This window comes from Eubalaena glacialis, chromosome 15 (genome assembly GCF_028564815.1).
Source record: "Eubalaena glacialis isolate mEubGla1 chromosome 15, mEubGla1.1.hap2.+ XY, whole genome shotgun sequence".
Classification (NCBI taxonomy): Eukaryota; Metazoa; Chordata; class Mammalia; order Artiodactyla; family Balaenidae; genus Eubalaena; species Eubalaena glacialis.
In genome coordinates, this window is record NC_083730.1 from 8,105,537 (window position 1) to 8,122,690 (window position 17,154).

At 39.8% G+C, this 17,154-nt stretch overlaps 1 protein-coding gene across 1 annotated transcript in view; it reads left to right on the forward strand.

Moving 5' to 3' along the window:
* The window catches only part of CD226 (CD226 molecule), an 84,437-nt gene extending 68,395 nt beyond the window's left edge, over nt 1-16,042 (forward strand). The window contains exons 4-6 of the mRNA XM_061170128.1: nt 8,277-8,379; nt 13,099-13,156; nt 15,929-16,042. Of these exons, the coding sequence (XP_061026111.1) occupies nt 8,277-8,379; nt 13,099-13,156; nt 15,929-16,042 (275 nt within the window). The remainder of the gene's footprint in view (nt 1-8,276; nt 8,380-13,098; nt 13,157-15,928) is intronic.
* The last annotated feature ends 1,112 nt before the right edge of the window (nt 16,043-17,154 follow it).

Consider the following 17,154-nt stretch of genomic DNA (forward strand, 5'->3'; position numbering starts at 1 on the left):
TAAAGTTTTCTAAGGACCCAAGGGAAAAGTTATAAGTAGCAGTTATAAGAACTAAGTGTCACAGGGCTTTGTCTTGGCTACTATGTGACAAACTCACACATTATGCTTATGTTTGTGCCAGTCACTCTAAGAACTTACTGGTAATTACTCATTTAGTTGTCACAACAGCTCCATTATTATCTACATTTTATGGATGAGGAAAGTGAGGCATGGAGAGGTTACGTGAGGCATGAAGCCTTACCCAAGGCTTCACAGCTAGTAGGGAGAGGGGCTGGGATTCAAAGCCATGCAGACTGGCTTCAGGGTTCTTTTTCTTAACTGTGGCACTATATTGCTTCTCCAAGTGGAAGGAAAAAATCATTACTGCCATCAACAGCAACATCACCAGAGAAGCTGGCTACTGTGGAGTTCCACAGCCTTGCGTTCATCCTTTTAGGAGGTTTCTAGGTACAGTGGGTTACCTACTGAACCAACACATAGAGCGTCTGTAGGCAAAGGGGTGGGAGTTTGATCACCCACTATTTTCTTCCAGCTCCACCTGCTTAGGTCACCCCAGGTGCTGTGTCTGTGGGTTCCCCACTGACTTGTCCCCTTTTCTGGAGTTTGCAGGTATCCTGAAGTCACGTGAGGGAGGGTGTTCACACAGTCATATGAGGGACAAGCAGAATCAGGTAGTAGGTATTAGGGTCTGGAGGGGAGTGCTGGTTGCTGATGAAGTCATGTCCACACCAGGAACAGACTAGGGGAACTTTAGGAGTAGCCTCCAGGCAAAGGTGAATTAAGGTTCTTGCTGGAGAGAACTGGTGAGAGCTCAGCTCTCACGTGACTCATTGGCTTTGCAAACACCTGCCCCCAAGGTCTTCACCAGACCCGCCCAGCCCAGCAGAATCTCCCTGTGGGAAAGCTTGCTCCCTTGAGCAACTTCCCTGGAATCGGCTCAGAGTTCCCGAACACACCCTCCTTCCGTCTTAAGTTCCTCCTTCCTCTCAAATCCTGCTCTCCCTCTAGTTCTCGTAGCTGACTAATGACCATTGAACCCAGAGCTGGAGTTATTAGTCATCAGAATAAGGACAGCAAGGACTTAACCTTCAAAATCTCCCAAGAAAAAACAAAAGTTTATTTTCTATATTAAATATTCTGAAGAGTTGAGAGTTGTAGTCTCTCATATTTATGGACCTTTATCTTGAACAGCTAAATAAATAAATAATTTAAATTGTATGTTATGCCTACTTATGTTTTATTGCATGGGTAAAATGTTCATCTTGATTTTAGTGGAGCATTTGAAAAATTTCCTATTATATCCTCATGGATAAGCATGATAGTGACACAGTAATGTAGAGTTACACTTGGTTAAACAACAGTAATAACAACAATGTATTGGGGAATTAGAATTGGAAACAAAATCTCCTCCCTACCCAGAAACGTGCTCCACAAAGGAAGAAGGGAAAGAAAACAATTTTATTGTTGAATAAGCATGAAACCAGAATTGTGATACGCATCACAGGCAGTCCACTAAGAGACTGCAAAGACAGAAGGAAATCTTAACCTTTTGTAAAGCCTGGCAGATACAACCCATTATATGCATGTTCTCAAGGTAAACAGTAACTAGTCCTCAAGTAGGAGGACTTGATAGCATCATTTGTCACACACAGCCCATCCTAAATTCACCTGGTATGACCATCTATGTTAGCTAGTTGGCTTTAACCAAAGGAAAAATGAGCTTCTTACATCTTTACGCCAGGAGGTAGTTTTGCACCTTGGAGCAAGGTGCCCTTGGAAGTTAGGCTTCTACCTTCCCACAGAATTGGAAGATATGGGCTCTCTCTTCTTTGATGATTACATTCCAAAGATATGGCTTTGATTTATTACAGCAAAAGGATACAAAGCAAAATCAGCAAAGGGAAAAGATGTGTGGGGCAAAGTCAGAAGGACTAATTCCCAGAAGGAAAGCAGGTGTTTAGCATAAACCACATTGTTTGTATCAACAGTTTAGACTCAGTAAACCACCCTAACAGTTAAGAAATGGTGAGAACACTCCCCAAATCCAAGTTCCCACACACTAGCCAAGGGCCAACCTTGTAAGCAGGCCTTTCTAAGGCCAGCAGTCTTCGGGCTGCTACATTAACTCTTTTCTGCACACTAATTCACCACAGAAGTGAGCAGGAAGTGTGCAGGTCTTGACATTCTGACTTGGGATGCGTAAATACAATCTCCTTTAATGAATAATATCTGTTTATGAAAATGGAGAAATATTTTAAGAAATATAACGTAAGACTAAGGAATACTTGGGTAGAAAGGTGAGACATCTAATATGATGGAGTCAGCCTTGAAAATTTTCTCAAAAAATTACCAAATCAGAACGTTCACCATCCCTATGCAGCATATGCTGACTTGGGTACCCTTACGGTACTTCAATCGCTGTAGAGCGCTATGGCCCAGAGTACAGCCAGTGCACATAGTGACACCAGAAAGTGTAGCTACTGCGGTCAGCCTGTTGAGTAGGAGACTTTACAGCATATCTTAGACTATGTGTTTCTCAACTGACGTAAAGTTTTAAAGTGTTTAAGTCACTTGGGAAACTATTTTCCATCAAGAGAGGCAAAACCATTGCAGCAAAACGTGTACATAAGATTAGAAACTCTCTTCCTCATTGGCTTGCTCTGTAATTACAGGACAATTATTTAGATTATCTGCACCTTATGTTTCTCAGTTAAAATCTGATAGTACTTTCATTTTTTTTAAATTTTATTGAAGTATAGTTGATTTACAATATTGTGTTAGTTTCTGCTCTACAGCAAAGTGATTCAGTTATACAGGTATATATATACTTTTTTATATGCCTTTCCATTATGGTTTATTACAGAATATTGAATAGAGTTCCCTGTGCTATACAGTAGGACCTTGCTGTTTATCAATTCTGTACGTAATAGCTTGTTTCTGCTGACCCCAAATTCCAACCCACCTCTCCCCCTCCCCCCACTCCCTTGGCAACCACAAGTCTGTTCTCTATGTCTGTGAATCTGTTTCTGTTTCATAGATAAGTTCATTTGTGTCATATTTTAGATTCCACATATACGATAATACTTTCATTTTGAGGAGGAATAGTTACTATTCACTCAGAAGAAAAATTAGAGGTTGATGTCATGGTCCTTTAATTCTCTGAAAATAATTTATTCCCTAGGACCTTCTTGCTATAAAACAGGGAAAGGTTTCTGAAATACAAAGAGTATAAAATTGATCTGCACAAAGAAAGTTGACCTTTGAAAACTTGGAATCATATTACCATGCCTGTATTTCAGGCATACAGGAATGTTCAACAGACTTCAGACTACCATTTTTTCCAGTGGTCCTCCAAAGCTACAACCATTTTATACATGTTTATCAACACCACTTCTACCTTTCCCCAGAAAGATGAATCTAGTTACAGGAACAAGCTTCCTCTGTTATACATGACTAGTGCAACATGGAATTTCAACGTGAAAAGAATAGAAATTAGTTATTTAACTCTAATTTTGAATGTGTGCATACAAAATTAAGTTCACTCTTAATAGTTTACATTATGTGGTGCTTAAATATATAAAGCCCCTTTACATGTTTTATCTAGAGCCACCCCCATAGCCACCCTTGGATTGATTTCATCATCATTTTGCAGTTGCCAAAAAAGTGTCCAGAAGATCAAGTGATCTTACGTTGGGGTCTTCCGGAGAAAAGAATTAGAAGATAGGACTTAAAGCCCAAGGCTTCCCCCCTCCATCTATTTTTTCAGCAAATCAGTGTCTAATGTGGGACGAAGATTGGATATTTGCATTGTACAGTGAGTCAAAAATTGGAATCAACCTGATAGTGCTGAGTCTGTCAACTAACACACATCTATCCTGTGGGAACACACACAGTGTGTATCCCATCTGTACGTAGAGCAAAATCAAATATTTCTCTTCTTTTTAATGAGGTAAGACAGCAAGAATAACTTTTACTGGTATCTACCATGACCTGTCCAGGGCTGGGTAGAGGGTCAGGATCTCTGAGTTTTTCCCAGCATGTTTTTTGGTCCAGATATTTAGGTTCTAAGTTACTTGGTTTCCCCAGTCCCTAACCCCACCCCAGACTCTAATAAAAGATAAATAGTAAACATCAATGCCTGCTCTTACCCGCCTGGCTCTGAGGCAAGGACCTGGCAGCATTTATATCCCAAGCCTTTCTAAGGGTTTATAACTCAGCTGTAAATACTTGTCATTGGCAGAAACGTAGCCTGGAGGTTTGCAGTCCTCGAGTAAGTTACTCATTTATATATCTCACTGACGTGCTTTAAATTGTTTTAACTGTGTTATCTTTCTTTACTTTTTTTAAATAAATTTATTTATTTTATGTATTTATTTTTGGCTGCATTTGGTCTTCGTTGCTGCACGCAGGCTTTCTCTAGTTGCAGCGAGCGGGGGCTACTCTTCATTGCGGTGCGCGGGCTTCTCATTGCGGTGGCTTCTCTTGTTGCAGACCATGGGCTCTAGGCGCACGGGCTTCAGTAGTTGTGGCACGTGGGCTCAGTAGTTTTGGCTCACGGGCTCTAGAGCACAGGCTCAGTAGTTGTGGTGCACGGGCTTAGTTGCTCCGCGGCATGTGGGATCTTCCCGGACCAGGGCTCGAACCCGTGTCCCCTGCACTGGCAGGTGGATTCTTAACCACTGCGCCACCAAGGGAGTCCTATTTATCTTTCTTGATGGGAGGGAAAATAATGGCTTTATGGTTCACGACACTTTTGTCCTCCTATGAATCAACACCGCATTGGGATGAAGGTTGAAAAAAAAAATCAGCAAAAAAGTGGATGCTGAGAAGAGACAGTAATTCTTTCTTTAAGAGAGGGGCTTGAGGGCTGACGTTACTCAAGCTAAGATCTATTAGCAGAATTTAGAAAAGAGTGAACGTTAGGAACTATTGATTGACTCCCTAAAGCACCCACACCCATTTGCTTTTCCATTTTGTTTTCGGTTTTAGCCGCACAGGGCCCAGCAAGTTGGGTGCTTACACCAGCCTGGTCCAAGTCCTGCTGGTTCACATTAACGCAGCAGAGGGGTGGGAAGCTGAGAACGAGGTAACAAGTAGGATTGGTTACAGGCCGGGATACTCTGGATTGTAAGTGAATCTCTACCAGACTCCCATGCTTTTTGTCGGTGCCCACCATTTCATCTCTAATGCCGGGTACACAGTCTGCCTTGAAACACTATGTGTTAAAAGATGAGTGAAGAAGAGGTATCTGAGTCCAGCAGGTCATGCATTGCTAGAAGAGGTTAAAAAGAGGCAACATATTTCACATTAAGGAATGCATCTGAAATTTAGATTTTGGCTTTATAAGTGAGCAGTGTGAAACAAATGAAGATACTTTTCAGTGGTTTCTACTTAATTCATACAATTGAGAGCTTAGCAAAGAATGCCATCTTAATTCTTAAGGATTCTGAGTACACTTCTGCAAAGACGCTCTCTGCGTCCTGCACTTTAAATATAACCACTAAAAATTGGCAGAGTATTCTGCTTTAAGCATGCAGACCTTTAAATTTTTGTACTATTTTTTTCTGATTATTAAAAGCAATACAACATTTAGTACATCTGGAAAATAGCAAAGAGCTTAAAGAAACAATTGCTTTTAATTCTATTCCCTGAAGATCATCACTTTAAAATTTTGGCATGTTGCTGCCTGGCAGGCTTTTTCTCCTAAGTTCTGTACTTGATTGAGATATCATGGCATGCACAACTGTGAATTCTGGCTTTGAAATTTTACTTAACTTTCTATCTAGAGTCAGCAGTTTTCCATTTCATTGGGATTCTTCACACCCGTGGTCCTAATGTCTACAGCTGTGATTCTCTAAGAGGGGGCCCCAGACCAGCATCACACAGGAGCTGCAAATTCTGGGACCCACACCAACCTCCTGACTCAGAAATTCTGGGGGGGGGAAGCTCAGCCATCTGTGGTTTAACAAGCCTCCCCCCCACCCCCCTGCCCTGTGATTCGAATTACATTTGAGACCCTCAGCTGTGTAGTCTTACTTTGGAGTGCTGCTGGGAAATAAGGATTTTCTTTTTGCTGTTATAAATGTTCCGCAAAACTCTTTGTTCACATTTCTGAGCATTTCTTTAGGAAAAAAGTAATTAATCAAATGTGCAAGAAGCTCGTGGAAGGGTCTGACGCACAGAGAGCGATTTCTTCCCAGAGGCAGGTTGCGGCAGATTTCTCTCCCCGAATGGTGCCTGAGGTAGCCCATCTTGCCGCCCTCTTCCTTTCATGCAAACTTGTCTTTAAGCACTTTTGGTTAATAAGTTGTTTTTATCTTTCTTATTGTCTTAACATAGCTTTTTCTTGATAGCAAAGGTATGTTAAAGATACTAATTTTTTGCCTTTACATGTTGTTTGTGATGATTTTGACCTACAGATATTTTTCATTTTGACCCAGTCAATCCTATGTATTTGCTTATTTGTATAAATTGGAAAGTCGTTTCTCATTACAGAGATTAAATAATACTCACTTATAGTTTCTTCTCATGTTTACATGGAAACATTTAGATCTCTGTAGTCCACCCAGATTGGCTTTTTTTTCTACTGTAATTAAGATCTAAATAGTATTTCAAAAAGCAGGTAAATAATTTTCCCAAAATACTGTTAATGAATTTTTTGATCATAACTTTCATTTTTTTCCACCATGCCAGTTTAATTTAGCCTTAGCATCTACTATATTCAAATTATGTCAGCATAGCAACTGCGGTCCTTTTATAGGTCTGTGTTATAATGCAAATACTTTCAGGTATTTTGTTTGCTTTTAATAATGTGCCAAGAGCTTAAAAACATTAATTTCTTATTTGATGGGGAAAAAATATCCTTGTTCCTTTTGCAGTGGTGGTTCAATGTATTTTGTTGTTGTTGTTGTTCAATGTATTTTTGTTCTGAATAAATTTCGCTTTCCTTCTCCCCATCGTATTTGGACAAAACCCTATCTTAGACACTACATACAAGGTCTTTAAAAGTGTTCATATATTTTTTCTATCTTTATTCACCTTACAGGTTAACAAATTTAAGACATAAAAATAATGTTTATTTTTTGACTTAGTTTCTTTTTGCAGTAAAGCTTGCAAAAGAATGAGTGGAGTAGACTTTGAGCTCTTATCATGAAAAAAATCTCAGCTATAGTGGGTCAGGAAGGAAGAAATCATCTGAGTGAAAGACTGGGAAGAATGCTGTGAAAAGTATGGTTTACAGGTTGCTGTGGGATTCCAGATAGCCTGGGAGTCAGGGTACTAGCGTTCGAGCTTTTATTTCAAGAGAGAGGGAAGCTGTGCTGTTCTCTGCCATAGCTGCCCCTTTCCTGCAAATTTCCTGGAAAATTTGCTGCCTAAAGATATAGAGATGGCCATAAAGATGGCGCCTCGGTTTCACTTCAATCCTGTTTCCATCAACAACACATACTGATGAGTTTCTTCTCCTTGTAAGGAGCTCTGTGGGTGGCGGTGGGTGAGGTGTACTGTGGGCAGGAGGACATGTGAAAGATGAAATGGTCTCTGACCTCATGGGATCTGGCTCCAGAGGTGAGCAAATATTTGAATATTGCCTCGTTAGCCTCTTATCACAGCTCTGTGATGTAATTAGAAGTGTTGGCATCACTTGACAGTTGAAGGAAGGCTGGCAGAGAAGGTTAGGGATTTGCTGGAGGTCAAACAGCTAAACAGTGAAAGAACCAGGATGAGAATTTCAGATTCCCTGACCATTGCTCTTTCCAGTTAATCGCTGAGCTGGAAAAGTAACATACTTTTCCTGATTATTTTTATCATTAACCGTAATTGAATAGACAATATTTCTTGAACAAAATTCCACTTATAAACATAAAAGTTACATACTGTTGTGTCTTGGATGACTTAATGCATTAGAACTAAGAAGTAATCTTCATTTATATACTATTTTGATGGGGTTTTTTTCTACAAAAGATTTCGTGTATGTGATCAGGAGCTCATTAGAATGAAGTGGTATCTGTCTTGAATGTTTTCTATTCTTGGTCTTCTTAAGGTGTCAAACCCACCACTAGATCAAGGAACTAGTGAAAATCTGTGAGAAGTCAGAACTATTTAGGAGACTGAAAGAAAAGTCTTTTTCCCCTATGTCATCCTATTTTTTATTGGAATCTTTGTTTTACATTGTTACCCTGTGATGATTAATATACCCTTTCCTAATTTTCCCACTTCCCTTTCTTTTCTGGCGTTAGCTGAATTCCTAATTCCTCCTATAATTTTGTTTCCTCCAGGTAAAACCAATAACCAATCCATCCTCTTCATGGCTGCAGGGACAGCTTTGTTGTTGCTGTTGATTATCCTAATTACCACCGTCATTGCCATTCCTTATAAGAGGTGAGTATTGCAGCTCCTCCTGGATCTGGTTTTCCCTGAGTAATTCTGATGCTGGAGTTTCTCTATTAATAACCCAGTAGTTGCTCAAGCTGTCTTACGACTCAGGTACTGAGCCCATGTACTTTGAGCGCTGCTCTTGTACGTAACGGAGAAGGAGCTGTGGTAAAGTTGGAGGAGGAAGCTAGAGTGGCTCATTTCAGAATTAGTAGGAGTGGGCAGTGCACCCCTGCACTAACAAAGCCAGCTGCCTGGTGCCTCTGCTCTGTCTGCTACCCCGTCTCTCCTCCTCCTCCTGCAAAGGAAAACGGCTGTCAGGTGAGGGGGAGGTATGTGTGCGTGACAGAGAGAGAGAGAGAGAGAGATGGATTCTGAGAAGGAGAAGATCAGGGTTGAACAGTAATAATGCTTTCATTTATTCATTCATTAAATATTTATTGTGACAGTGATGACTGAGATATAATGGCATGCATATTCTAATAAGCAAACAACGTGATTTTAAATGGTTATATATTCTCTGAAACAATCAATGTAGGTGCCTTTATTACAAATTATTGAGAAGAAAGGAGTTGGGAGGGGCTGCCCTAGAGAAAGCAGGTGGCCATTTGGCCTCTTCTAAAGTTTCCTACCTCTTACTGTCTGTGGCACACTTGGCAACTTTCTAGGATGTTCTTGGTTAACTCTTCCCTTCTTAGCTGCCCCATGTTCATCAGCTCACCAGTCTAGGTATTTGCTGCACTCTCAGTTGTAGTCCTGTTGGGTTGGACTCATTCCTTATACTTGTGATCCAACTGAAGTATTAAATTCTTAAGGAAAGAGGGAACCAAACTTTTGATGTATCTACATTTTGAATGTCTGACACATTGTAGGCACTTACTATATGTTTGTTGAGTGAAGGAATACATCCATCTCCACTCTTCTCCCCCAGTAATGTTACCACTCACACATGCGTGCGCACACACACACACACACACACACACATACACACACACAGTCCTGCGTGCTTATTGATAGGGTTTCCCATAGGTTTCTCCATCTCGTCGCCATATCCCCAGCCTCTACCTCTTCGAAGGCTCTCCTCACTGCTCACCTGATTTCAGCGGTACTCCCTAACCTGCTATCCTGCTCCCAGGTGTCTCCTCTCTTTCTAACCCATCTGTTATTTTCCTGGTTCCTCTTCTAAAAGCTGGACTGGCCACGTCATCTCCCTGTTTAAGACCTGTTTATTGTCTTTCCACTGGCACCAGAATAATGCTAAGCTCATTAACCTTGTGGCACAGGTGCCCTTTGTTCTGACCCCAGCCCAATTAATCTGACCCCAACCTAATATTCATTCATATTTTCTACTTTACTTACTCCCCTGATGTTGACAAATTGTATTAAAACTACAACTTTTATTCTGTGAACACGCCTGACCCTTCCCATTTGTTATGCCACCAAAATGCTAATTTCCCCCATATTTGGCCTTAGAATGATCTGATCCTGCAGATCATTCAAGGTGTGGGATGCATGTCCCCTCTGGGAGGGCTGTCCTGCTTCTCCCTCCCTACAAGTAGACATGGTGTCACCATCCAGAATCATGTTGCACTTCTTAACCACCACACCTCGCAGCCTGCTTTGTAGTTTAATCATTTCCATGCTTGTCTTCCCTTCTATTCATAATGGCAGGGATTATGTTTTATTCATTTTTTAGTGTTTGATAGCATTTAGCGCTAATCTTTCCAAATAATGGATGGTCCATAAGCATTTGTCCAATTAAATTGAAACATGAAACTGTCGTCGTTCCTTTCTCTCCATCATGGGCTGCCCTCCAGTCTTTCCCTGGTCAGAAATTAGCAAATTGAGGTAAGGAACCCAGGATGTTAGTGACACTGAGGATTTCTCTACTGCTTCACCTTGGTTGATTAAAAAATGCACCGAGGGAAGATATGACAGCAGGAGCACATGGGAACACAGGGAATATGGCTAAGAGAGAGTGAGTGACAGGACAGACCTCAAGAGAGTCACAGATATTGGACAGAAAGGATTTAGCTTCATGAAAATGCATCAATTTTACATGAATAGCTAAATTGAACTGTAGAATATCTTGTCCCACTTGGTTAAATGTGATAAAAAGAAGATCAGTGGACTTGAATGCATAACCATGACCGAACACCACACAGCAAAAAGCACTTGTTCTTTCTACCTTGTCATTGGTATTGATTTGTGGTCATTACTTAGAATGGAAACGTCTTGAAAAATGACCCAAGGGACTAAACAATGACCTTCTGAACTCTGTCTTAGCAACTGTTTAAAATAATCCTGCCGCTTCAGCTTCAGATGTGCTGACCTGGAGAGAAGCCAAAATACATCACAGGGTGCCTGAAGGAAACTGAATTCTTCCTTCACGCCCAGCACCAGGGAGCCTGTGAGCACGAGGCATTTGGAGCACAGTTGGTGTCATTTCCAGTTAGAGACCAGAATAGTGACAATATTCAGTGAGCATGGCTAGGGGAAGGCATAGCACCAGTAAGCGTGACAGGAGCCGAGATACAGTCTAGAGATTGACACCTGAGTCTGTAGGAAGAAATTTAATATTTAGTGAGCAAATGTTAGGCACTTACTTTTACCTTTGTTGTCAGCTTCGAGGTTCACAGCAAATAGGGTGTCTTGGTTTGCCTGCGACTTTCCCGGTTTCAGCACTGATCATTCCTCATCCCAGGGAAACTCCTTAGAATCAAGCAAACCAGAACGGGAATATGTTTACTGTCTTTATTCTACAGGTGAGAGGACTGACCTTTAGAGATGCAAATAACTAGTCAATTGCAGAGCACAAGTTAGACGCAGATCATCCAACTCTAAACTTCATGTTCTCGTTGTATGATAAATAAGTGTTAGGGATGCAATCTACGACGTGGTAAATATAATTAACACGGCTCTACATTATGTATATCTGTTGTTAAGAGAGCAAATTCTAAGGGTTCTCGTCACAAGGAAAATGTTTTTTCTATTTCTTTACTTTTGTGTCTATATGAGATGGGGGATGTTCACCAAACTTACTGTGGAAATCGTTTCATCATGTATGTAAGTCAGATTATTATGCTGTACACCTTAAACTTACACAGTGCTGTACTGTGTCAATTGTATCTCAATAAAACTGGAGAAAAAAATCATCTTCTCTTTTCCTCATCACATTGTATATGCTAAGCTTATGTTAAAAATATATTTGTTGGGGTGGGATAGGGAGGGTGGGAGGGAGACGCAAGAGGGAGGAGATATGGGGATTATATGTATATGTATAGCTGATTCACTTTGTTATAAAGCAGAAACTAACACACCATTGTAAAGCAATTATACTCCAATAAAGATGTTAAAAAATATATTTGTTTATATATATAACACACATGTATATATATATATTTGGATCTACTTGGGAAAGTTAACTCTATATTATGATATAACAAGCCTTGTGAAGGATAATTTAACAAAGGATCAAAGGTCATAGATCTGTGTCTGTTTCCTCACTTGTGAAAAGAGGACAATAATAGTGTCTGTATCATAGATTTCTTATGAGGAATAAATAATTTATATAAAAGACCTTAGAAATATGACTTGCACATAGTAAATTTACACATAAAGTAAGTAAATAATTTGTTTAAATACTACTTAATAAGTAAATACATAAATGCACATAGTCTGTGATTCTGTTGACATGGTAGGAGGATTTCATAGCAACTAGAAGAGACCATCAGAGTCAACATTGATTATCTGAACAACCTTTCCTTGGAGAGAGACCATCTTGCCATGTTTTCAAAATTCCTGTGAAGTAATTATAACCTCATCTTTAAAAAAAACTCTACATTTTTGTATCTGACCCATCCCCTCTGTGGTTCAATAAGAATCTTTTCTTTAGGGGGATGAAAAGAAATAGTCACCATCTCCCCATGATAACAATTTCCATACACTTGGATTTAGTTATTTCATCTTTGCATTCAATTACATTACTCTCTTCTCTTGTATTTTCTTTTCAGAGATTCCTCCTGAAGTTAGGTTTTTATAAGTTTTGTTGAAACTGTGGAGAGTTTATTGAATAGTATGGTTTCGGATGGCCCGTTTTCAGCTGCAACAACATGACTGTAGAAGCAGTGAGCCTGGTAGTCAGGAAGGAGGGCTGTGAATTCAAATCCCGATTCTACTGATAACCAACCATGTGATTTGGGGCAAATTACTATTCCTCTCAGTGCCTCAGGTCCCCAGTTTGTTAAATAGAGAGTTTTTGATGAAATCTGAATAAAATAATCCATACAGGTGGTTTAGTAAAACAGCCGGAAGATTCCATAAAGCTTGGTTATATTGTCATTGTCATCCAAGAAGTTGCACTGTTGGCATTTAAAAGGAAGTTTTAATTGTGGGAAACCTCTAAGTCATTTTTGTATCAATAATAACCCACTCTGCACCATTCTTTAGTAAACTCACTGAGATTAATTACTAAGGAACACTGGCTGCATATCCATTTAGTTGCCTTCACCATCTGTGAGCACATTGGAGAAGGTACGAAAAATGAAAAAATTTAGGACAATGGAATTTTGGGTGAGTACGTATAAAACCATTGTGGACAGCTGCTTTAACATAATCACTAAAGGCATGTGGGCTGCGGGTACAGGTGAGGTATTATAGAGCGTCTGAAATAATGCTGGTGCTGGAGTGTCATTCTTATTACCTCTCTTGTACATGTTTTCCCAGAAGGAGAAGGAGACAGAAAAGAGGCCTATTTAAAGAGTACTGGGACACACAGAATAGGGTAAGTTTTCTCAGAATTGTCATTTCCCCCCCTTTTGTGCATCATAAATGTAAAGTCAGTCCATTTTGCAGTTAGCAATCTTCTTTTTTATTCTCCTTTCAATAACCTAACCAATGCAGTTGCCTGTTGCTCCAGTATCAGCTATTTGATGAAATGCTTATTATCTGAACTAGTTTCCTATTATTAATACCTTTTGAAACTGTTTGTTTTACATTCACATAAATAAAGGAGCAAATACACTAGATAATAATAATCAACATTGCACCTTACCAAAATCTGTATCCGTTTCCTAGGGCTGCAGCAAAAAAATTACCACAAAGAGGGTGACAAGAAACAACAGAAATCTAGTCTCTCACAGTTCTGGAGGGTTGGAATCCAAAATCAAGGTCTCAGCAGGATCAGTTCCCTCTTGGGACGAGACTCTGTTCTGTGCTTCTCTCCTGGCTTCTGGCGGTTGTTGTCATTCCTTGGCTTGTAGACGCATCACTCCAGTCTCTTCCTCTGTCTTCACATGGCGTTCTTCCGTGTGTGTGTGTGTGTGTGTGTGTGTGTGTGTGTGTGTGTGTGTCTGTCTGTATCTCTTCTCCTTTTATAAGGGAACCAATCATATTGGACTAAGAGCCCACCTTACTTCAGTATGACGTCATCTTAACTAATTACATCTGCAGCAACCCTATTTCCAAATAAGGTCACGTTAATGAAGGTCTGGGAAGGACAAAAATTTAGGGGGGATGATATCTGACCCAGTACAGGGCATGATAATATTTTTATGTCGTGAGGTTATTGTGAGGATTAAATTAAATTAAACTAAAAGCATAGCAAGCACACAGAAGGATACAGTGCAGGATATTCATTATTGTTATGATGTTTGGATTAATGTATTAATTAACAGACGTTCAGATTATAAAGCTAAAGACCTTTTTGTTGGGCTGCAGGAATCGAGCGAGCTGTCACACTGTCCTCTTCATTCCACCTGCTCCTGCCCCTTAATGTTTAATTGACAGAGGAGAGATTTCCTTCTGGGTTTGAAGATACGAGGGATGCTTATTTTCGTGCTCATTGTCTCCACTATAGGTCAGATATTCTCTTTAACACATACTATTCTGTTTACAAAATTTTACAATAAAACATTTCCCTGAGTGTTATCTAAAATTACATCCATATCTCTTCAATTTAATTATTTGCCATTGAATGCTACATGGCCAAAACCTCAAGTACTAAAAAGTTTCTGACAATCCAGTGTGTGTGCTTCAAACTTCTTAATAATCTATGAGTTTAACTTTCTTCTTTCTGTTAGGTAGTTACTTTTTTGCAAAACAAAAAAAATTTTTTTCTGAATATCTCATGGTTTGCTTTTGGGCACCAAGTGCGAAGGCTGGAGAAGTCTGGCCTTGTCTGACCTGCCATGCCTGCACGCAAGGAAACTGTGTTCTGTCACATACAATTTCCGATCCCTTCTCTGTCCTTAGCTGTTGTCCATTCAAGCCAATCCAAAGCCACATTTATTGCTATGAATTTCAGAGGAGGAAAGGTGCTTTGCAACTTCCTCACTAGGTATTCAACTCTTCCAGGCTTTTGCAGAATAATGATAATTTGAATGGTGATTAGAAAGTTAGATAGTAAGCTGGTCTGTGAAGTTAGACCTACTTGATTCTTTCGGGGTTTTTTTAAGACAAACTACGTAGAAAACAGTAGCACTTGAATTTTCCCTTTACTTTCTCCTCGCAAACACCGAAACCACACTAAATTTTCAGACTACTCACCAAAAGACCCCTCTCTCTCCCTCTCCTTCTCCTCCCTTCAATTCTGCCCCGCCCCTGCTCTCTCTCCCCCTCTGTCACTTATGCTTACATATTTTCTGTCACACACATACAGGTGGTCAAAGTGACCCAATTAAGGTAGAGAAGATTAATGATTATATAACATCATCTTGAAAGTGAATGTCCATTTATTTCTGTAATTTTTTAAAAAAATATTTATTTTATTTTATTATGTATTTTTGGCTGTGTTGGGTCTTCGTTGTGGGCTTTCTCTAGTTGCGGCGAGCGGGGGCCACTCTTTGTTGCGGTGCGCGGGCTTCTCATTGCAGTGGCTTCTCTTGTTGTGGAGCACGGGCTCTAGGCGTGCGGACTTCAGTGGTTGTGGCACGTGGGCTCAGTAGTTGTGGCTCGCGGGCTGTAGAGTGCAGGCTCAGTAGTTGTGGCGCATGGGCTTAGTTGCTTTGCGGCATGTGGGATCTTCCCGGACCAGGGCTCAAACCCGTTTCCCCTCCATTGGCAGGCGGATTCTTAACCACTGTGCCACCAGGGGAGTCCCTGTAATTTTTTAATTGTGTTCAGTTGCTTATTTTTAAGCCAGGACACTGTGTACTTTAAAAATATTTATTTTTCCATTCAACAGAAATTAATGATTATCCACTATGGGAAAATACTGTACTACACTTTCCATATAAAAAATGCAAATAATGGTTCTCTTCGAAATAGCCTAACATCAGGAGAGGGAGTTTTACATTTAAACGGGTAATTTATATCACAATATATCACGTGATAATCAAGGCTAGGTCTCTGTTGTATCTCACTCACCACCCTGCAAATCAAGAATGTAATTTCTCACAGAAGTTCAATACAGTGAAGAGAATGTTTTATGAAATTAGCTGTAATAGAAATTTGACCTATATCATGGTTGAACTAAGGAGAGATTTATGTTTTGAGTGTCTTTATTAAGTGCTGAAATGCAGTGAATTATCAACATCCTTTGTGTTTGTCTTTCTAGGCAACCAACAACTACAGAAGTCCTGTCCCTGCCAATCAACCTTCAGATGGTGCAGGAGAGGACATTTATGTCAACTACCCAACCTTCTCTCGTGGACCAAAGACTAGAGTCTAAGCTTTTCCCTTAATCTGAGCATATTAATGATGACTATTATGCACATTGCTCTTTATACAATTTCTTCCCACTATTTAATGTCTACCTTGGATACTAGTTGACCGAATTTATTTCATTTGACAGGAAAAATACTGCCTTACCTAGAGAGCATTCTTAACAGAAATGTTTTAGAAAACCTGACTCTAATTAGCTTACACATAAAAGGAAACTTATTGAATCATGTAATGGAACAATCAAGGGGAGAACAAGCTTCAGGCAAGGGTTATTTACCAGGGCTTAAATATTATGTCTAGAGTTAAGTATGGATATAAGACAGTTTCTGCATGTCCTTTCACAGTGTTGGATCCACTTCCTTGGTGTTAGCCTAACTCTCATTCAGGCTTTTCCCTTGTGTTTCCAAGATGACTGCCAACAACTCTTGGCAATTCATAATCCTTGTTTCTGTCTGGTAAAGAGTTTGCTCTCATAGAGCAAACACATTTGGTTACTTGTCCATCATAAAACAGTCATTATGGCCAGAAAGGATGAAATGGCTTAAGTCAGTTAAGGGCTCACCTCTAGAGCTAGGTAGGAATGGGACCAAAGCACACTACTGGGAAATTCAGTTTTATTAGAAGAAGTAAAGGGGAGCCTGGAAGCTGGGCTGGTTGCCAACAAATGCAGACTGTAATGACCTTCCAAGACATCTTCTGTTAGCCAACTAAAAAGAGTAGGAGGGCAGGTCTAGGTTAGCTCTCTCTCTTCCCACTTCTAGAACCTACTCTGTCAGCTTGGTCCAGAAGAGTACTTGGCAGTAGAATGACTAAATGGTCAAGAGGAAGATAAACGTGACAGGGAAATCTCTTCCTTTTCTATTCTCAAATAAATTCATTTCTGATTTCATATAGAATTTCACTATCCCTGGTTTAGCCTTATGAGCAAGAGTAGTAGATGATCCAACAATAACTTAATTTTTTTATATTGAATTTTTTATACTTTTGAGAATTATTTTTAATATATAATTTCTCTCAAAAGAGTCAGGTACCTAGACATTATTAGTTTTTAAAAGAATAATTATGTGAAATTTAAATACAAGAAAAAGAATGATAGTTGGAAGTGGTGGTGTAGGGTGG